General features: G+C 39.0%; 1 protein-coding gene across 3 annotated transcripts in view; it reads left to right on the forward strand.

Moving 5' to 3' along the window:
* The window catches only part of rhbdl1 (rhomboid, veinlet-like 1 (Drosophila)), a 66,194-nt gene that overhangs the window by 22,622 nt on the left and 19,713 nt on the right, over positions 1-23,859 (forward strand). For all 3 annotated transcript variants that reach the window (XM_055182017.2, XM_055182016.2, XM_055182015.2), the window contains 3 exons: positions 1,696-1,920; positions 2,014-2,162; positions 2,240-2,352. In XM_055182017.2, coding sequence (XP_055037992.1) covers positions 1,696-1,920; positions 2,014-2,162; positions 2,240-2,352 — 487 coding nt within the window. The remainder of the gene's footprint in view (positions 1-1,695; positions 1,921-2,013; positions 2,163-2,239; positions 2,353-23,859) is intronic.

A 23,859-nucleotide genomic window follows, 5' to 3' on the forward strand; every position in this document is an offset into this window, starting at 1 on the left:
AAGTTTTCTCAAAACAGTTTTCTTACATTCATATAACAAGTCTCAATTCACAAGGATGTATTTGTGCGCTCACGCAACCTTGTGAAACCCAAATTTAAAGTAAAACTGGGCTCAGATTAATCATTATGTTTGTATTTGTGTAATAATAATTAATAATTGACTGCACATCTCAGCTCCGTAGCTTTTTGTAACTTATGGATCCTACACAAATTCATTCATATTCTTCTCAAGATCTCAGGATCTCTCTCTCTCTTGATATAAGGGGCTGTAAGTGTTTTGGCTCCGGCACAGACAGTTGAATCAATTTTGCCGCAGGGTCGTTTAATACACAGACATACACACATTCAGGCTGCGGTGCAAAGAGATACAAACCTTCATGTGCAGTCATCACACCCTAAAATCCTCAAGAAACACACAGATAAATGCATTGAGCCTTCTGCTCGTGATGTTGATTTTAATGATGTTTAGTGGGAGAGATGCAAAGATTTATTCAGTGGGGAATGAATGAATTTAAAGGATTTGGGTGAAATGTGAATCTGGGGCAGGAGGAAGACTGGAGAGAATCAGGATAGACAGATAGGGTGGGGTATTGTGAATAATATACAGTATATGAGTACTCTGAAATAAAGTGAAAAGTGTTTCAAACTCCATTATATATGTACAGTACACATAAACACTATGGAAATGGTGTAAGGTTTTTTACATTGAGAATAATGGAAAAAATGACAGTGAAAATCTATTAAACCTTTACTATAATATTGCATTTAACAGGGTTCCCATGGTCCTTGAAAGTTTGTGAATCTGGGGAGAAAAAATTCAAGGCCCTGGGAAGTTTTTGAAAATATACATGCATAGATACAGGTCATTGAAAGTGCTTGAATCTATTTTATGCAATATTTTTTTGGAAAAAAATCCAAATTATTCCCTGTGTAGTGTAGGATAATATTATTAAAATTCTACACACGTGCTAAACTATTCGCTTTAAATGCTTATATATTTTATGTATGCGAATGTTGATTCATACCAAAATGCTTTTTTGCATAGTTGTCTTTGACACATGAAAACGTCTCTGGTTACGTATGTAACTGTTGATCCCTGAGAAGGGAACAAGACGCTGCGTCTCCTTTGCTATACTTTCTGCGTCCATGTAACGCCGTCTTTGGCAATATTTCAGATAGCGATATACTGCCTGGCTCCTGCGTCACCCTGTCTTTGTCGTTAAGCCTCACCATTGTTTGAATTTGATATACAAATTCAGACGCACTTACCCATGGAGGCGTCCCCAAAGTGTCAGCGCAGTGATGCAGCGCGAGTTCCCTCAAAAGGGAACTGTAAGAATGTATCTTAAAAGGTAACACGATGTAACCTTGCTCTTACTTGAAATGTGTCCCCACATTTAATCCTTGAATTTGAGGGTATTGGACCTGGAAAGTCCTTGAAAAGTCCTTGAATTTGAAGGTAACTTAGTTGTGGGAACCTTGATAAAAGTATAAAGCCAGAAATTATTTAAAACCCCTTTTTTCCCTTTTCGTGTTATTGTTTATGTGCATTTTATATTGTGTTTGTTAGTGTTTCAATCAGGTAATAGTTCAAGTATATTAGCATGACAACATGTAATGATAGCTTTTTAACTTTATTGCACAAAGACGAGAATTACATTACCGTAAAATCATTTTTTCCCTCTCTCACTTTCAGTTGAGCAGTAAACGTTCCAGTAGTTTTCGCCGAGCCATCGCAAATGGGCGGCGCACGCTGCAGCGAGAGATCCTATTGGACGAGACGGGGCTGGGCGTGTACAAGCGATTTGTGCGCTACGTGGCTTATGAGATTCTGCCATGCGAGACGGACCGGCGATGGTACTTTCATCAGAACCGACTGTGTCCTCCACCTGTGTTCATGGCCATCATCACTATCATACAGGTACGCCTGCCACTGCTTATAAACACATTAACTTTGCTTACGTTCCTTTTTTGCAGTTCTGTTCTTTTCTTAAATGTGTTTGTGTGTTTGCAGATTATTGTGTTCATGTGTTATGGCGTGATGTTAAATAAATGGGTGTTGCAAACATACCAGCCGGATTTCATGAAGAGCCCACTGGTGTATCACCCCGGTCACCGGGCGCAGATCTGGAGGTTCTTCAGCTATATGTTCATGCACGTTGGGTAAGATTGTTTTTGAGGAAGATTCTGGGATGAGAAATAACAGTAGCTCAGTATTTTTCTGTGTTGTATTCGTGCAGGTTGGAGCAGTTGGGTTTCAATGCTCTTCTACAGCTGATGATTGGAGTTCCTCTAGAGATGGTTCATGGTATCTTGAGGATCAGTCTGTTGTACATGGCAGGAGTTGTCGCTGGTAAGTGTGTGTGTTTTTACATAAGTCTTGCTGTCCTTGCAGTTTGACAGGTTCACCAGGAGAATGTGCCCATATTTATGATGGACGTGTCACAAGAGGCCAATGACCCAATCGATAATCTCTGAATTATTCATATACCTATCTACCTACCAACCCAATCTCTCTCCATCTCTTTCTCTCTCACAAACACACACACACACACACACACACAGTGTGTTTTGGATTTGTTTGTGCGTGCATTTAATTACATTCCATTAAGATCCCGTAAAAACATGTGACATCAGGGTGTGCTGTGTAATGTGCAGTGTCTTAAGTTTGCTTATTATCTGTGATTTTTTTCTCTTGAGCATTTTTTCTGATTCGACCATAAACTAGTGCATCGTGTTCTCCTAAGCTGGCGAATCATCTCAGCTTTATTTTATTTATTTATTTGAAGGAAAGAAAAAGGGGAACAATACAATATTGTATTGTAATGAACATTTTCACAATGTAAATATCTCCTATTATAGCCTTAGGCTACTTTCCATCTTCAGACCCCTTGGCAGATTGATGTTGCATGCCAGTTAATAAATACATACAAAAACACTATACAGTCTATATACTAGGGATGCACCGATATGGAAATTTTGGGCGATATTGATAACCGATAACTCTTTATATTTGGGGGCCGACAACCGATATATATAGGCCGATAAATATTCATATTATTTTCACAATGAAAAACTCCCAGACCGCGGACATCTTGTCTTTGCGCTAGACTAGCATACTCTTCTTAAGCCCGCAATATGTGTCATCTTCGTGCTATGTCACAGAAAGCACCAATCAAAACTCCACATGGCCAGCAATGAGCAAGTGAAGTGGTTCAACAAACCAAAATAATCCATCATTTATCGGCTTTCATTTATCGGCCTAATTTTGCTATCAGACCGATAACCGATAATATTAAAAATAAGCAGTTATCGGCCGATAACGATATGTCACCCGATATATCGTGCATCCCTACTATATACAAAAAGACAAGGACAAAAACAGTGATCACATCATATTAAAACAAACAATAACAACAAGAGTGGGCAACAAAGGACATATAGAAAACAGGAAAGCATCAACTATACCACAAAAAACACAATTTTATGACCAAAGCATATAAAGCACAGCTGAAAATGCCAAGCGGATGTGGCTACTTGCCAGCGTTTTTTCAGCTGAGCGTGTTGGTTTGGCGCACCTGTTTTGTTTATCGTCGTTGAACGATGCTGGTTGGTTGTTCTGATATTTGCCCCGCCCTTCCTCCACTGTGATTGGACAGCTGAGTAAGAAGTGACATTGACGAGCTTAGCGTTTCACCAAAAGTTGAAAATTTTTCAACTCTGGGCGCTCAGCGCTGACTAAACCCACCAGCTGCTGTTTTTTTTTTAAAAGCGTGGCACTTCCACTGGAAACAATTGAAATTGTATGCCGGCCGCAGGTGTACATGCCTCCTTAGTGTGGAAAGTGAGGAGCTCGCTTTTCTGCTTGAGATTTTTTCATTGTGAATGAACGTTGATCTGCATTTATTCCCATTCATACAAAAGTATAATAGGTTTATTATTTATTTATTAAATGTGGCCATTAAATGGTTTTTCATTCATCTGTATACTGATCTCTTCACAAAAATATGAGAGAGTGCAGGGCGTGCGAGAACACAAAAATAATGAGAAAATGAGACCAAAAGCAGATGGAGTGAAAGAGAAGAAGAGCTGATCACAGCAGTGTTCAATGTACTGGACAGACAATCTATCACACACACATACAGAATATGTCAATATTTCATTATCTTATCACAGTTTCTGCTGTATTCACCATGTACTATATGTGTGCATTTGAACGAGGTTACAGAATTAACTCTAATGTACATGCTGTATAGTTAAATGTTAATGTATTAATGGCTTCTACCCATTTCTTCTCGAAAGGGTTGAGTATGAAAAAAATGTGCTGTTTGTTTCGTTTACTTTGATAATTACCCTGCTGAGGAATCCAGCTAAGACCAGCATGGGCTGGTGAGCTGGTTTTGGCTGGTCCCCAGCTTGGTTTTAGCTGGTTTTGCTGGTGTAGGAAGCTGGTTTTGCTGGTGTAGCAAGCTGGTCTAGGTGTGTTTTGGTCACATTTTAAGCTGGCCTAGCTGGACTTAGCTGGTCATGCTGGAATACCAGCTGGCCCACCAGCATGACCAGCTTTGTCAGGCTGGGAGGACCAGCGTAAACCACCTTAAACCAGCTAAAACCAGCTAAAACCAGCTACCAGCTTATGCTGGTTTTAGCTGGATTTTTCAGTAGGGTATTAGTATTTCGCTTTTTTGTTTTTGTATATTTTGAATTAAATAAAGTCAAATCCACATCAAATATTCATGTATTTATACCAGAAAGTCAGTATTAAAACCCAAAGAAAAATGTTATTAGGGGTCAAGCCCCGAAGGGGCGTAGAACCCTATTGTTATTGTTAGTTTTCTTATTAGGGGTCAAGCCCCGAAGGGGCGTAGAACCCTATTGTATTTGTTAGTTTTCTTATTATTAGGGGTCAAGCCCCGAAGGGGCGTAGAACCCTATTGTATTTGTTAGTTTTCTTAATTTTATTATTAGGGGTCAAGCCCCGAAGGGGCGTAGAACCCTATTGTATTTGTTAGTTTTCTTATTATTAGGGGTCAAGCCCCGAAGGGGCGTAGAACCCTATTGTATTTGTTAGTTTTTAGGGGTCAAGCCCCGAAGGGGCGTAGAACCCTATTGTATTTGTTAGTTTTCTTAATTTTATTATTATTATTAGTTATTCTTCTTCCGCCATTGCGGTCTATGGCAGCCCATAGAACCGTACGTAGGAAAGTTATGAAATTTGGCACACTGATAAACGACAGTCCAATGTGTCCCCACAGCAAATTTGGAGTCTCTATATCTAACCCACTAGCGCCACCAACAGTCCAAAATTGCACTTATGTTTTTGCCTATAACTTCTGACCCGTACGTCCTAGAAATTAAATTCTTGTTTCCTCTGATTCCTTGGCTCAAGACGATTCGATTGGACCCTATGACGTCATTTTCCGTCATGAAAATTTTCCCGCCATTTTTAAATATTCATAAAACCTACTTTTGCGAACTCGTCCTAGAGCTTTTGCCGGATTGCCTTGAAAATCGGTATGCACCATCTAGAGACACTCAAGGCAAAAAGTTATTAAAAGAATTTTGATAAACCAATCCGTTGTCGTATAGCTCGTCAACAAATTTTACGTAGAGCTCAAAAAAACGGATTTGAGGCTGTATCTTCGCCAAACTTAAGCCTATTGACACGATACTTTGTATTTGTGATGCCAGTCAGGAACTAAGGGTGCATGCAGAGTTTCGTCACAGCGCCACCTAGTGGTCAGACTTATGTTTTACATGCCTATAACTTTGGCTCCGATTGACATATTTTCACAGGACTTGTTTCCTTTGAGTTCTAAATAGTTGCCGAGTCCAACGATACCAACCATACCCGAATTCGCATTACGGTTAACCCTGCGCAGAAAAATAGCACTTAAGAAACACGCGTAAATATCTCCGCGAACGTTTTTCCGATCGACTCGAAAACACCATAGGAAGAAACTAACCTTACCTTCTGAACAAAAAGTTCTATTGGCGTTATATTAAAATTTTCATCAGAAATGGCCGAAAATTGCAAAAAACGAAAAATTACCTTCAAATTTTGTGTTTTTTACACATAAATGGTTGTAACTTTGTAACGAAAAGAGATTTTTTCACCAGATTTGATACGATGATGCATGAGCACATTCTGAGGCCACACAAAAAAAATTGTATGCTTGCACCACTAGATGGCCTTATAATTGAACAAAACCTTTGATAACAAGCCAGCCCTATGGTCATACAACTGTTTCTTAACTAAACTAAAGTGTATAGTCATAAAACTAGCTAGATGTAACACAATCATGACCTGATGTTGCATGCACAATTTTTTCATTGCGCCACCTACTGGTTTTGAGATGGAATATGGTATTTTTGCCTAAAACTACTGCAACAACACATCTAAAACCATGAGTCATCATGGATTATTCCTTTCATGGCTTTGACTATAATCACTGGTGGTTGCCAATTTACTCCCTAGCAACCATTGAGAATACCTTATCAACCGTTTTTGCAAAAGCTATATCTCTGCATCAGAACATCGTAGAGACATGGGGATGGTCTCTTTTGACTAATTAAACTTGTTGTAACATGATGTGACCACTGCAAACACCACTCACATGTCCTTCAGTGTTCTAATGTTCCATGATTGTCAATAACAGAAGGACGATTGCAGTAGACAAGAACTTAGATTAATTTTGTTGATAACTTTTTTGTTTTTTCATCTAAAATTATTAGATTTACCTAGGTTCTTCAATCTGCTTATCCAATCTCAATTTTACATCCTTTTGTGCCCTTTTCGGCTTGACCCCGGCATTGCTGCTTGCAGCTATATTCTTAATTTTATTATTATTATTAGTTATTCTTCTTCCGCCATTGCGGTCTATGGCAGCCCATAGAACCGTACGTAGGAAAGTTATGAAATTTGGCACACTGATAAACGACAGTCCAATGTGTCCCCACAGCAAATTTGGAGTCTCTATATCTAACCCACTAGCGCCACCAACAGTCCAAAATTGCACTTATGTTTTTGCCTATAACTTCTGACCCGTACGTCCTAGAAATTAAATTATTGTTTCCTCTGATTCCTTGGCTCAAGACGATTCGATTGGACCCTATGACGTCATTTTCCGTCATGAAAATTTTCCCGCCATTTTTAAATATTCATAAAACCTACTTTTGCGAACTCGTCCTAGAGCTTTTGCCGGATTGCCTTGAAAATCGGTATGCACCATCTAGAGACACTCAAGGCAAAAAGTTATTAAAAGAATTTTGATAAACCAATCCGTTGTCGTATAGCGCGTCAACAAATTTTACGTAGAGCTCAAAAAAACGGATTTGAGGCTGTATCTTCGCCAAACTTAAGCCTATTGACACGATACTTTGTATTTGTGATGCCAGTCAGGAACTAAGGGTGCATGCAGAGTTTCGTCACAGCGCCACCTAGTGGTCAGACTTATGTTTTACATGCCTATAACTTTGGCTCCGATTGACATATTTTCACAGGACTTGTTTCCTTTGAGTTCTAAATAGTTGCCGAGTCCAACGATACCAAACATACCCGAATTCGCCTTACGGTTAACCCTGCGCAGCAAAATAGCACTTAAGAAACACGCGTAAATATCTCCGCGAACGTTTTTCCGATCGACTCGAAAACACCATAGGAAGAAACTAACCTTACCTTCTGAACAAAAAGTTCTATTGGCGTTATATTAAAATTTTCATCAGAAATGGCCGAAAATTGCAAAAAACGAAAAATTACCTTCAAATTTTGTGTTTTTTACACATAAATGGTTGTAACTTTGTAACGAAAAGAGATTTTTTCACCAGATTTGATACGATGATGCATGAGCACATTCTGAGGCCACACAAAAAAAATTGTATGCTTGCACCACTAGATGGCCTTATAATTGAACAAAACCTTTGATAACAAGCCAGCCCTATGGTCATACAACTGTTTCTTAACTAAACTAAAGTGTATAGTCATAAAACTAGCTAGATGTAACACAATCATGACCTGATGTTGCATGCACAATTTTTTCATTGCGCCACCTACTGGTTTTGAGATGGAATATGGTATTTTTGCCTAAAACTACTGCAACAACACATCTAAAACCATGAGTCATCATGGATTATTCCTTTCATGGCTTTGACTATAATCACTGGTGGTTGCCAATTTACTCCCTAGCAACCATTGAGAATACCTTATCAACCGTTTTTGCAAAAGCTATATCTCTGCATCAGAACATCGTAGAGACATGGGGATGGTCTCTTTTGACTAATTAAACTTGTTGTAACATGATGTGACCACTGCAAACACCACTCACATGTCCTTCAGTGTTCTAATGTTCCATGATTGTCAATAACAGAAGGACGATTGCAGTAGACAAGAACTTAGATTAATTTTGTTGATAACTTTTTTGTTTTTTCATCTAAAATTATTAGATTTACCTAGGTTCTTCAATCTGCTTATCCAATCTCAATTTTACATCCTTTTGTGCCCTTTTCGGCTTGACCCCGGCATTGCTGCTTGCAGCTATATTTATTAGGGGTCAAGCCCCGAAGGGGCGAAGACCCCTATTGTATTTGTTAGTTTTCCTATTATAATAATTAGGGGTCAAGCCCCGAAGGGGCGTAGAACCCTATTGTATTTGTTAGTTTTCTTTTTATAATAATTATTATTAGGGGTCAAGCCACGAAGTGGCGTAGACACCTATTGTATCTGTTAGTTTTCTTATTATTATTCTTCTTCCTTCTTCCTCCATTGAAGTCAATGGCAGCCCATAGAACCGTACGTAGGAAAGTTATGTAATTTGGCACACATGTAGAGGACAGTCTAAGAAGTTACTATAGCAACATTGGTGTGTCTGACTCAAACCCTCTAGCGCCACCAACAGTCCAAAAATCCACTTATGTTCATGCTTATAACTTCTGGCCCGTGAGTCCTAGAAACTAAATTCTTGTTTCCTCTGAATCCTTGGCTCATGATGATTCAATTGCACACATTGATGTCATTTGTGTCATGCACATCTTTCCGCCATTTTGAATTTTTCGTAAAACCTACTTTTTCGAACTCCTCCTAGACCGTTTGTCCGATTTGCATGTCCTTTGGTATGTAGCATCTAGAGACACCCAAGACAAAAAGTTATCAAAAGCTTTTTGATAGACCAATGCGTTCTCATATAAATTGACAACATATATGGCGGCGAGCACGCCAAATCGGACGTGAGGCCGTATCTTCGCAAAACTTTATTGTATCGACACGAAACTTCGTATATGTCATAACAGTCATGACCTGAGGGTGCCTGCAACGTTTCGTCACAGCGCCACCTAGTGGTCACGAGATTCGAAAAATGCCTATTTTCGCTTATAACTACTTCAAACTTGAGTCTAAAATCATGAAGGAGGTCTTGTTAGATTCCTTGAGGCATGCAGAGTCAAACGATACCAAACCGTTTTCGGTCGGCCATTTTGGGTGTCGGCCATTTTGAATTTTCTCATTAAGTTCAGTATTTCACAAACCGAATGGCGTATCGCTACGAAATTTGGCATGGTTCATCGGTGACATGTTCTGAGCGCACCTATAAATCATTAGGACGGCGCCACCTAGTGGTCAGGATATGTAAATAAATTGTTTAAAATCTTTATTTCATTTGATTAAATTGCCACTATGACATAAGACTTCACTCTATTGATTCCTTGGCTCATGCTGAGTCCGACGGTATAAAATATGTCTGAGTCAAACCTACTTCCTGTCGGCCATTTTGAATTGTATTGAACACCTACTTTTTCGAACTCCTCCTAGAGCGCTCGTGTGATTGGCTTGATTTTTGGTATGCATCATCTAGAGACACTCTAGACAAAAAGTTATCAAAAGATTTTCGGTAGACCTATCCGTTGTCGTATAACGCATCAAAGAATGCGAGGGCGAGCACGCCAAAATGTGTTTGAGCCTGTATCTTCGCAAAACTTTTGCGTATTAATATGAGACTTGGTATATGTCATAACAGTGATGACCTGAGGGTGCATGCACCATTTCGTCACACTGCCCCCTACTGGTCACGAGATATAAAAAATGTCTATTTTTGCTTATAACTACTGCAAATTTGAATGTAAAATTATGAGACTGGTCTTGTTAGATTTCGTGAGGCATGCAGAGTCAAACGATACCACATGGTTTTTGGTCGGCCATTTTGTGTGTCGGCCATTTTGAATTTTTCTTTAAGTTCAAGTATTTCAGAAACGCAACTGTGTATTGTTATGAAACTTGGTATGGTTCATTACCTACATGTTCTGGGAGGACTTGTAAACTTTTCGGTGCCCCCTAGTGGTCAAGAGATTTGAAGCTATATCTCTGCATCTCTTTATCGTATTTACACCAAATTTGGTGGGTGTCATCACAATCAAGACCTGAGTCACAATTTATTTTTTGGTCAGTGCCCCCTAGTGGTCAAGTCATTTAAGGCTATATTTCTGCATCTCTTTATTGTATTTACACCAAATTTGGTGGGTGTCATCACAATCAAGACCTGAGTCACAATTTATTGTTTGGTTAGTGCCCCCTAGTGGTCAAGTCATTTAAGGCTATATCTCTGCATCTCTTTATTGTATTTACACCAAATTTGGTGGGTGTCATCACAATCAAGACCTGAGTCACAATTTATTGTTTGGTTAGTGCCCCCTAGTGTTCAAGTCATTTAAGGCTATATCTCTGTATTGCTTTATCGTATTTACACTAAATTTGGTATGTGTCATCACAGTCATGACCTGAGGCACCATCTATTGTTTCTGCACCGTGCCACCTAGTGGTCTCAAGATACAAAAAATTGCTATTTTTTCATAAAACTAATGCAAACTTAGATCTTAAATCATGACAGTCATCACGTATGAATCATTTTTTGCCATGTTTGGCTTGACCCCGGTATCGCTGCTTGCAGCTATATTTATTATTAGTTATTCTTCTTCCGCCATTGCGGTCTATGGCAGCCCATAGAACCGTACGTAGGAAAGTTATGAAATTTGGCACACTGATAAAGGACAGTCCAATGTGTCCCCACAGCAAATTTGGAGTCTCTATGTCTAACCCACTAGCGCCACCAACAGTCCAAAGTTGCACTTATGTTTTTGCTTATAACTTCTGATCCGTAAGCCCTAGAAACAAAATTCTTACTTCCTCTGATTCCTTGGCTCAAGACGATTCGATTGGACCCTATGTCGTTATTTTCCGTCATAAAAATTGTTCCGCCATTTTGAATTATTTGTAAAACCTACTTTTTCGAACTCGTCCTAGGGCTTTTCTCCGATTGCCACGAAAATTGGTATGTATCATCTTGAGACACTCATGGCAAAAAGTTATCAAAAGAATTTCGATACAGCAATCCGTTGTCGTATACCGCCTTAACAAATTTTACGTAGAGCGCAAAAAAACTGATTTTAGGCTGTATCTTCGTCAAACTTAGGCCTATTGACACGACACTTGGTACTTCTGATGCCAGTCAGGAACCGAGGGTGCATGCACAGTTTCGTTGCAGCGCCACCTTGTGGCCAGAGAAATGTTTTATACACCTATAACTTTGGCTCCGATTGACGTATTTTCACAGGACTTGTTTCTTTGGAGTTCTGAATAGTTGCCGAGTCCAACGATACCAAACATGCCAGATTTCGCCTTACGGTTAACCCTGGGCAGCAAAATAGCGCTTAAAAAACACGCGTGAATATCTCCGCGAGCGTTATTCCGATCGTCTCGAAAACACCATAGGAAGAAACTAACCTTACCTTCTGAACAAAAAGTTCTATTGGCGTTATATTAAAATTTTCATCAGAAATTGCCGAAAATTGCAAAAAACGAAAAATTACATTCAAATTTTGTGTTTTTTACACATAAATGGTTGTAACTTCGTAACGAAAATATATTTTTTCACCAGATTTGCTACGCTGATGCATGAGCACATTCTGAGGCAACACAAAAAAAATTGTGTGCTTGCACCACTAGATGGCCTTATAATTGAACAAAACCTTTGATAACAAGCCAGCCTTATGGTCATACAACTGTTTCTTAACTAAACTAAAGTGTATTGTCATAAAACTAGCTAGATGTAACACAATCATGACCTGATGTTGCATGCACAATTTTTTCATTGCGCCACCTACTGGTTTTGAGATAGAATATAGTATTTTTGCCTAAAACTACTGCAACAACACATCTAAAACCATGAGTCATCATGGATTATTCCTTTCATGGCTTTGACTATAATCACTGGTGGTTGCCAAGTTACTCCCTAGCAACCATTGAGAATACCTTATCGACCGTTTTTGCAAAAGCTATATCTCAGCATCAAAACATCGTAGAGACACGGGGATGGTCTCTTTTGAGTTATTAAACTTGTTGTAACATGATGTGACCCATGTTTTGCCACTGCAAACACCACTCACATGTCCTTCAGTGCTCTAATGTTTCATGACTGTCAATAACAGAAGGACGATTGTAGTAGACAAGAACTTAGATTATTTTTGTTGATAACTTTTTTGTGTTTTCATCTAAAATTATTAGGTTTACTTAGGTTCTTCAATCTGCTTATCCAATCTCAATTTTACATCCTTTTGTACCCTTTTCGGCTTGACCCCGGCATTGCTGCTTGCAGCTATATTTAGGGGTCAAGCCCAGAATGGGCGAAGACCCCTATTGTATCTGTTAATTTTCTTATTATAATAATTATTATTCTGCTTCTTCTTCTTCTTCTTCTTCCGCCATTGCGGTCTATGGCAGCCCATAGAACCGTACGTAGGAAAGTTATGAAATTTGGCACACTGATAAAGGACAGTCCAATGTGTCCCCATAGCAAATTTGGAGTCTCTATATCTAACCCGCTAGCGCCACCAACAGTCCAAAGTTGCACTTACGTTTTTGCTTATAACTTCTGACCCGTACGTCCTAGAAATTAAATTCTTGTTTCCTCTGATTCCTTGGCTCAAGACAATTCGACTGGACCCTATGACGTCATTTTCCGTCATGAAAATTTTTCCGCCATTTTGAATTATTCGTAAAACCTACTTTTGCGAACTCGTCCTAGAGCTTTTGCCCGATTTCCACGAAAATCGGTATGTATCATCTACAGACCGTCACGGCAAAAAGTTATGGAATTCATGTCAATTCGTTAATCCGTTTCCGTAAACCGCGTCGACGAATTTTACGTAGAGCGCAAAAAAACGGATTTGAGGCTGTATCTTCGGCAAACTTAAGCCTATTGACACAATACTTGGTACTTGTGATGCCAGTCAGGAACTACGGGTGCATGCAGAGTTTCGTCACAGCGCCACCTAGTGGTCAGACTTATGCTTTACACGCCAATAACTTTGGCTCCGATTGACGTATTTTCACGGGACTTGTTTCTTTGGAGTTCTGAATAGTTGCCGAGTCCAACGATACCAAACATGCCAGAATTCGCCTTACGGTTAACCCTGCGCAGCAAAATAGCGCTTAAAAAACACGCGTGAATATCTCCGCGAGCGTTTTTCCGATCGACTCGAAAACACCATAGGAAGAAACTAACCTTACCTTCTGAACAAAAAGTTCTATTGACGTTATATTAAAATTTTCATCAGAAATGGCCGAAAATTGCAAAAAACGAAAAATTACCTTCAAATTTTGTGTTTTTTACACATAAATGGTTGTAACTTTGTAACGAAAAGGGATTTTTTCACCAGATTTGATACGCTGATGCATGAGCACATTCTGAGGCTACACAAAAAAATTGTATGCTTGCACCACTAGATGGCCTTATAATTGAACAAAACCTTTGATAACAAGCTAGCCTTATGGTCATACAACTGTTTCTTAAAGGGATACTTCACCGATTTAGCATTCAGCTTTGTATCTGTAGAAACCCGGCAGTATTACTGAATGACCATGTTTCCCTCCATCATTTCCCCCTGAGAGGAGAGATATCTGCATTTTGGTTCTGCAAAAAAGTCCTCCGATGATGCAAAAATCGTCATACTACATCATCGGAGGACTTTTTTGCAGAACCAAAATGCAGATATCTCTCCTCTCAGGGGGAAATGAGGGAGGGAAACATGGTCATTCAGTAATACTGCCGGGTTTCTACAGATACAAAGCTGAATGCTAAATCGGTGAAGTATCCCTTTAACTAAACTAAAGTGTATAGTCATAAAACTAGCTAGATGTAACACAATCATGACCTGATGTTGCATGCACAATTTTGTCTTTGCGCCACCTACTGGTTTTGAGATAGAATATGGTATTTTTGCCTAAAACTACTGCAACAACACATCTAAAACCATGAGTCATCATGGATTATTCATTTCATGGCTTTGACTATAATCACTGGATGTTGCCAATTAACTCCCTAGCAACCATTGAGAATACCTTATCAACCGTTTTTGCAAAAGCCATATCTCTGCATCAGAACATCGTAGAGACACGGGGATGGTCTTTTTTGACTAATTAAACTTGTTATAACATGATGTGACCCATGTTTTGCCACTGCAAACACCACTCACATGTCATTCAGTGCTCTAATGTTCCATGATTGTCAATAACAGAAGGACGATTGCAGTAGACAAGAACTTAGATTATTTTTGTTGATAACTTTTTGTTTTTTCATCTAAAATTATAAGATTTACCTAGGTTCTTCAATCTGCTTATCCGATCTCAATTTTACATCTTTTTGTGCCCTTTTCGGCTTGACCCCGGCATTGCTGCTTGCAGCTATATTTATTATTCTGGTTCTTCTTCCGCCATTGCGGTCTATGGCAGCCCATAGAACCGTACATAGGAAAGTTATGAAATTTGGCACACTGATAGAGGACAGTCCAATGTGTCCCCACAGCAAATTTGGAGTCTCTATCTCTAACCCGCTAGCGCCACCAACAGTCCAAAGTTGCACTTATGTTTTTGGTTATAACTTCTGATCCGTGAGTCCCAGAAACAAAATTCTTGGTTCCTCTGATTCCTTGGCTCAAGACAATTCGATTGGACCCTATGACGTCATTTTCCGATATTAAATTTTTCCGCCATTTTGAATTGTTTAAAAAACCTACTTTTTCGAACTCGTCCTAGAGCTTTTGTCCGATTTCCACGAAAATTGGTATGTATCATCTTGAGACATTCATGGCAAAAAGTTATCAAAAGAATTTTGATACAGCAATCCGTTGTCATATACCGCCTTAACGAATTTTACGTAGAGCTAAAAAAAACGGATTTTAGGCTGTATCTTCGTCAAACTTTGGCCTATTGACACGACACTTGGTACTTGTGATGCCAGTCAGGAACTGAGGGTGCATGCACAGTTTCGTCGCAGCGCCACCTAGTGGCCAGAGAAATGTTTTATACACCTATAACTTTGGCTCAGATTGACGTATTTTCACGGGACTTGTTGCTTTGGAGTTCTGAATGGTTGTCGAGTCCAACGATACCAAACATGCCAGAATCCGCCTTACGGTTAACCCTGCGCAGCAAAATAGCGCTTAAGAAACACGCGTGAATATCTCCGCGAACTTTTTTCCGATCGACTCGAAAACACCATAGGAAGAAACTAACCTTACCTGATGAACAAAAAGTTCTATTGGCGTTATATTAAAAATTTTATCAGAAATGGCCGAAAATTGCAAAAAACGAAAAATTACCTTCAAAATTTGTGTTTATTACACATAAATGGTTGTAACTTCGTAACGAAAATATATTTTTTCACCAGATTTGATACACTGATGCATGAGCATATTCTGAGGCTACACAAAAACAATTTTATGCTTGCACCACTAGATGGCCTTATAATTGAACAAAACCTTTGATAACAAGCCATCCCTATGGTCTTACAACTGTTTCTTCACTAAACTAAAGTGTATAGACATAAAACTAGCTAGATGTAACACAATCATGACCTGATGTTGCATGCACAATTTTGTCATTGCGCCACCTAGTGGTTTTGAGATAGAAATATGGTATTTTTGCTTAAAACTACTGCAATAACATATCTAAAACCATGAGTCATCATGGATTATTCCTTTCATGGCTTTGACTATGATCACTGGTGGTTGCCAATTCACTCCCTAGCAACCATTGAGAATACCTTATTAACCGTTTTTGCAAAAGCTATATCTCTGCATCAGAACATGGTAGAGACACGGGGATGGTCTCTTTTGACCAATTAAACGTGTTATAACATGATGTGACCCATGTTTTGCCACTGCAAACACCACTCACATGTCCTTCAGTGCTCTAATGTTCCACGATTGTCAATAACAGAAGGACGAATGCAGTAGACAAGAACTTTGATTATTTTTGTTGATAACTTATTTGTTTTTTCATCTAAAATTATTAGGTTTACCTAGGTTCTTCAATCTGCTTATCCAATCTCAATTTTACATCCTTTTTTGCCCTTTTCGGCTTGACCCCGGCATTGCTGCTTGCAGCTATATTTATTAGGGGTCAAGCCCCGAAGGGGCGTAGAACCCTATTGTATTTGTTAGTTTTCCTATTATAATAATTATTATTCTGGTTCTTCTTCCGCCATTGCGGTCTATGGCAGCCCATAGAACCGTACATAGGAAAGTTATGAAATTTGGCACACTGATAGAGGACAGTCCAATGTGTCCCCACAGCAAATTTGGAGTCTCTATGTCTAACCCGCTAGCGCCACCAACAGTCCAAAGTTGCACTTATGTTTTTGGTTATAACTTCTGATCCGTAAGTCCCAGAAACAAAATTCTTGGTTCTTCTGATTCCTTGGCTCAAGACAATTCGATTGGACCCTATGACGTCATTTTCCGTCATTAAATTTTTCCGCCATTTTGAATTGTTTAAAAAACCTACTTTTTCGAACTCGTCCTAGAGCTTTTGTCCGATTTCCACGAAAATTGGTATGTATCATCTTGAGACACTCATGGCAAAAAGTTATCAAAAGAATTTTGATACAGCAATCCGTTGTCATATACCTCCTTAACGAATTTTACGTAGAGCGCAAAAAAACGGATTTTAGGCTGTATCTTCGTCAAACTTTGGCCTATTGACACGACACTTGGTTCTTGTGATGCCAGTCAGGAACTGAGGGTGCATGCACAGTTTCGTCGCAGCGCCACCTAGTGGCCAGAGAAATGTTTTATACACCTATAACTTTGGCTCCGATTGACATATTTTCACGGGACTTGTTGCTTTGGAGTTCTGAATAGTTGTCGAGTCCAACGATACCAAACATGCCAGAATCCGCCTTACGGTTAACCCTGCGCAGCAAAATAGCGCTTAAGAAACACGCATGAATATCTCCGCGAACGTTTTTCCGATCGACTCGAAAACACCATAGGAAGAAACTAACCTTACCTTCTGAACAAAAAGTTCTATTGACGTTATATTAAAATTTTTATCAGAAATGGCCGAAAATTGCAAAAAAACGAAAAATTTCCTTCAAAATTTGTGTTTATTACACATAAATGGTTGTAACTTCGTAACGAAAATATATTTTTTCACCAGATTTGATACACTGATGCATGAGCATATTCTGAGGCTGCACAAAAAAAATTGTATGCTTGCACCACTAGATGGCCTTATAATTGAAAAAAACCTTTGATAACAAGCCATCCCTATGGTCTTACAACTGTTTCTTCACTAAACTAAAGTGTATAGACATAAAACTAGCTAGATGTAACACAATCATGACCTGATGTTGCATGCACAATTTTGTCATTGCACCACCTAGTGGTTTTGAGATAGAAATATGGTATTTTTGCTTAAAACTACTGCAATAACATATCTAAAACCATGAGTCATCATGGATTATTCCTTTCATGGCTTTGACTATGATCACTGGTGGTTGCCAATTCACTCCCTAGCAACCATTGAGAATACCTTATTAACCGTTTTTGCAAAAGCTATATCTCTGCATCAGAACATCGTAGAGACACGGAGATGGTTTCTTTTGACTAATTAAACTTGTTATAACATGATGTGATGTTTTGCCACTGCAAACACCACTCACATGTCCTTCAGTGCTCTAATGTTCCATAATTGTCAATAACAGAAGGACGATTGCAGTAGACAAGAACATAGATTATTTTTGTGGATAACTTTTTAGTTTTTTCATCTACAATTATAAGGTTTACTTGGGTTCTTCAATCTGCTCATCCAATCTCAATTTTACATCCTTTTGTGCCCTTTTCGGCTTGACCCCGGCATTGCTGCTTGCAGCTATATTTAGTTATTCTTCTTCTTCTTCTTCCGCCATTGCGGTCTATGGCAGCCCATAGAACCGTACGTAGGAAAGTTATGAAATTTGGCACACTGATAGAGGACAGTCCAATGTGTCCCCACAGCAAATTTGGAGTCTCTATGTCTAACCCGCTAGCGCCACCAACAGTCCAAAGTTGCACTTATGTTTTTGCTTATAACTTCTGATCCGTAAGCCCTAGAAACAAAATTATTGCTTTCTCTTATTCATTGGCTCAAGACGATTCGATTGGACCCTATGGCGTCTTTTTTCGACATGAAAATTTTCCGCCATTTTGAAATATTCGTAAAACCTACTTTTTCGAACTCGTCCTAGAGCTTTTGTCCAATTGCCACGAAAATTGGTATGTATCATCTTGAGACACTTAAGGCAAAAAGTTATCAAAAGAATTTCGATACAACAATCCGTTGTCGTATACCGCCTTAACGAATTTTACGTAGAGCGCAAAAAAACAGATTTTAGGCTGTATCTTCGTCAAACTTAGGCCTATTGACACGACACTTGGTACTTGAGATGCCAGTCAGGAACCGAGGGTGCATGCATAGTTTCGTTGCAGCGCCACCTAGTGGCCAGAGAAATGTTTTATACACCTATAACTTTGGCTCCGATTGACGTATTTTCATGGGACTTGCTTCTTTGGAGTTCTGAATAGTTGCCGAGTCAAACGATACCAAACATGCCAGAATTCGCCTTACGATTAACCCTGCGCAGCAAAATAGCGCTTAAAAAACACGCGTGAATATCTCCGCGAACGTTTTTCCGATCGACTCGAAAACACCATAGGAAGAAACTAACCTTACCTTCTGAACAAAAAGTTCTATTGGTGTTATATTAAAATTTTCATCAGAAATGGCCGAAAATTGCAAAAAACGAAAAATTACCTTCAAATTTTGTGTTTTTTACACATAAATGGTTGTAACTTCGTAACGAAAAGAGATTTTTTCACCAGATTTGATACGCTGATGCATGAGCACATTCTGAGGCTACACAAAAAAAATTGTATGCTTGCACCACTAGATGGCCTTATAATTGAACAAAACCTTTGATAACAAGCCAGCCCTATGGTGTTACAACTGTTTCTTCACTAAACTAAAGTGTATAGACATAAAACTAGCTAGATGTAAAACAATCATGACCTGATGTTGCATGCACAATTTTGTCATTGCGCGACCTACTGGTTTTGAGATAGAATATGGTATTTTTGCCTAAAACTATTGCAACAACACATCTAAAACCACGAGTCATCATGGATTATTCCTTTCATGGCTTTGACTATAATCACTGGTGTTTGCCAATTCACTCCCCAGCAACCATTGAGAATACCTTATCAACCGTTTTTGCAAAAGCTATATCTCTGCATCACAACATCGTAGAGACACGGGGATGGTCTCGTTTGATTAATTAAACTTGTTGTAACATGATGTGACCCATGTTTTGCAACTGCAAACACCACGCACATGCCCTTCAGTGCTCTAATGTTCCATGATTGTCAATAACAGAAGGACGATTGCAGTAGTCAAGAACTTAAATTATTTTTGTTGATTACTTTTTTGTTTTTTCATCTAAAATTATTAGGTTTACCTAGGTTCTTCAATCTGCTTATCCAATCTCAATTTTACATCCTTTTGTGCCCTTTTCGGCTTGACCCCGGCATTGCTGCTTGCAGCTATATTTATTATTAGTTATTCTTCTTCCGCCATTGCGGTCTATGGCAGCCCATAGAACCGTACGTAGGAAAGTTATGAAATTTGGCACACTGATAAAGGACAGTCCAATGTGTCCCCACAGCAAATTTGGAGTCTCTATGTCTAACCCACTAGCGCCACCAACAGTCCAAAGTTGCACTTATGTTTTTGCATATAACTTCTTATGCGTAAGCCCTAGAAACAAAATTCTTGGTTCCTCTGATTCCTTGGCTCAAGACGATTCCATTGGACCCTATGTCGTTATTTTCCGTCATGAAAATTTGTCCGCCATTTTGAATTATTCGTAAAACCTACTTTTTCGAACTCGTCCTAGAGCTTTTGTCCGATTGCCACCAAAATTGGTATGTATCATCTTGAGACACTCATGGCAAAAAGTTATCAAAAGAATTTCGATACAACAATCCGTTGTCGAATACCGCCTTAACGAATTTTACGTAGAGCGCAAAAAAACAGATTTTAGGCTGTATCTTCGTCAAACTTAAGCCTATTGACACGACACTTGGTACTTGTGATGCCAGTCAGGAACTGAGGGTGCATGCACAGTTTCGTCGCAGCGCCACCTAGTGTCCAGAAAAATGATTTATACACCTATAACTTTGGCTCCGATTGATGTATTTTCACAGGACTTGTTTGTTTGGAGTTCTGAATAGTTGCCAAGTCCAACGATACCAAACATGCCAGAATTCGCCTTACAGTTAACCCTGTACAGCAAAATAGCGCTTAAAAAACACGCGTGAATATCTCCACGAGCGTTTTTCCGATTGACTCGAAAACACCATAGAAAGAAACTAACCTTACCTTCTGAACAAAAAGTTCTATTGGCGTTATATTAAATTTTTCATCAGAAATGGCCGAAAGTTGCAAAAAACGAAAAAATACCTTCAAATTCTGTGTTTTTTACACATAAATGGTTGTAACTTTGTAACGAAAATATATTTTTCCACCAGATTTGATACGCTGATGCATGAGCACATTCTGAGCCTACACAAAAAAAATTGTATGCTTGCACCACTAGATGGCCTTATAATTGAACAAAACCTTTGATAACAAGCCAGCCCTATGGTCATACAACTGTTTCTTCACTAAACTAAAGTGTATAGACATAAAACTAGCTAGATATAACACAATCATGACCTGTTGTTGCATGCACAATTTTGTCATTGCGCCACCTACTGGTTTTGAGATAGAATATGGTATTTTTACCTAAAACTACTGCAACAACACATCTAAAACCATGAGTCATTATGGATTAATCCTTTCATGGCTTTGACTATAATCACTGGTGGTTGCCAATTCACTCCCTAGCAACCATTGAGAATACCTTATCAACCGTTTTTGCAAAAGCTATATCTCTGCATCAGAACATCGTAGAGACACAGGGATGGTCTCTTTTGACTAATTAAACTTGTTGTGACATGATGTGACCCATAATTTGCCACTGGAAACACCACTCACATGTCCTTCAGTGCTCTAATGTTCCATGCTTGTCAATAACAGAAAGACGATTGCATTAGACAAGAACATAGATCATGTTTGTTGATAACTTTTTGTTTTTTCATCTAAAATTATTAGGTTTACCTAGGTTCTTCAATCTGCTTATCCAATCTCAATTTTGCATCCTTTTGTGCCCTTTTCGGCTTGACCCCGGCATTGCTGCTTGCAGCTATATTTATTATTAGTTATTCTTCTTCTTCTTCTTCCGCCATTGCGGTCTATGGCAGCCCATAGAACCGTACGTAGGAAAGTTATGAAATTTGGCACACTGATAGAGGACAGTCCAATGTGTCCCCACAGCAAATTTGGAGTCTCTATGTCTAACCCACTAGCGCCACCAACAGTCCAAAGTTGCACTTACGTTTTTGCTTATAACTTCTGACCCGTACGTCCTAGAAGTGAAATTCTTGTTTCCTCTGATTCCTTGGCTCAAGACAATTCGACTGGACCATTGATAATATTTTCCATCATGAAAATATTTCCGCCATTTTGAATTATTCGTAAAACCTACTTTTTCGAACTCGTCCTAGAGCTTTTGTCCGATTGCCACGAAAATGGGTATGTATCATCTTGAGACACTCATGGCAAAAAGTTATCAAAAGAATGTCGATACAGCAATCCTTTGTCGTATACCGCCTTAACGAATTTTACATAGAGCGCAAAAAAACAGATTTTAGGCGGTATCTTCGTCAAACTTAGGCCTATTGACACGACACTTGGTACTTGTGATGCCAGTCAGGAACTGAGGGTGCATGCACAGTTTCGTCGCAGCGCCACCTAGTGGCCAGATAAATGTTTTATACACCTATAACTTTGGCTCCGATCGACATATTTTTACGGGACTTGTTTCCTTGAAGTCCTGAATAGTCGCCGAGTCCAACGATACCAAACATGCCAGAATTCGCCTTACGGTTAGCCCTGTGCAGCAAAACAGCACTTAAAAAACATGCGCGAATATCTCCGCGAGCGTTATTCCGATCGAGTCGAAAACACCATAGGAAGAAACTAACATTACCTACTGAACAAAAAGTTCTATTGGCGTTATATTAAAATTTTCATCAGAAATGGCCGAAAATGGCAAAAAACGAAAAATTACCTTCAAATTTTGTGTTTTTTTACACATAAATGGTTGTAACTTCGTAACGAAAAGAGATTTTTTTACCAGATTTTATACGCTGATGTACGACCACAGTCTGAGGCTACACAAAAAAAATTGTTTGCTTTCACCACTAGATGGCCTTATAATTGAACAAAACCTTTGATATCAAGCCAGCTCTATGGTCATACAACTGTTTCTTCACTAAACTAAAGTGTATAGTCATAAAACTAGCTAGATGTAACACAATCATGACCTGATGTTGCATGCACAATTTTGTCATTGCGCCACCTACTGGTTTTGAGATAGAATATGGTATTTTTGCCTAAAACTACTGCAACAACACATCTAAAACCATGAGTCATCATGGGTTATTCCTTTCATGGCTTTGACTATAATCACTGGTGGTTGCCAATTCACTCCCTAGCAACCATTGAGAATACCTTATCAACCGTTTTTGCAAGAGCTATATCTCTGCATCAGAACATCGTAGAGACACGGGGATGGTCTCTTTTGACTAATTAAACTTGTTGTAATATGATGTGACCCATGTTTTACAACTGCAAACACCACTCACATGTCCTTCAGTGCTCTAATGTTCCATGATTGTCAATAACAGAAGGACGATTGCAGTAGACAAGAACTGAGATTATTTTTGTTGATAACTTTTTTGTTTTTAGGGGTCAAGCCCCGAAGGGGCGAAGACCCCTATTGTATTTGTTAGTTTTCTTTTTATAATAATTATTAGGGGTCAAGCCACGAAGTGGCGTAGACACCTATTGTATCTGTTAGTTTTCTTATTATTATTCTTCTTCCTTCTTCCTCCATTGAAGTCAATGGCAGCCCATAGAACCGTACGTAGGAAAGTTATGAAATTTGGCACACATGTAGAGGACAGTCTCAGAAGTTACTATAGCAACATTGGTGTGTCTGACTCAAACCCTCTAGCGCCACCAACAGTCCAAAAATCCAGTTATGTTCATGCTCATAACTTCTGACCCGTGAGTCCTAGAAACTAAATGCTTGTTTCCTCTGAATCCTTTGCTCATGATGATTCAATTGCACACATTGATGTCATTTGTGTCATGCACATCTTTCCGCCATTTTGAATTTTCCGTAAAACCTACTTTTTCGAACTCCTCCTAGAGCGTTTGTCCGATTTGCATGTCCTTTGGTATGTAGCATCTAAAGACACCCCAGACAAAAAGTTATCAAAAGCTTTTTGATAGACCAATGCGTTCTCGTAAACAGTGACAACATATATGGCGGCGAGCACGCCAAAACGGACGTGAGGCCGTATCTTCACAACACTTTGGTGTATCGACATG

This window comes from Misgurnus anguillicaudatus, chromosome 25 (genome assembly GCF_027580225.2).
Source record: "Misgurnus anguillicaudatus chromosome 25, ASM2758022v2, whole genome shotgun sequence".
In the NCBI taxonomy this organism is placed as follows: domain Eukaryota; kingdom Metazoa; phylum Chordata; class Actinopteri; order Cypriniformes; family Cobitidae; genus Misgurnus; species Misgurnus anguillicaudatus.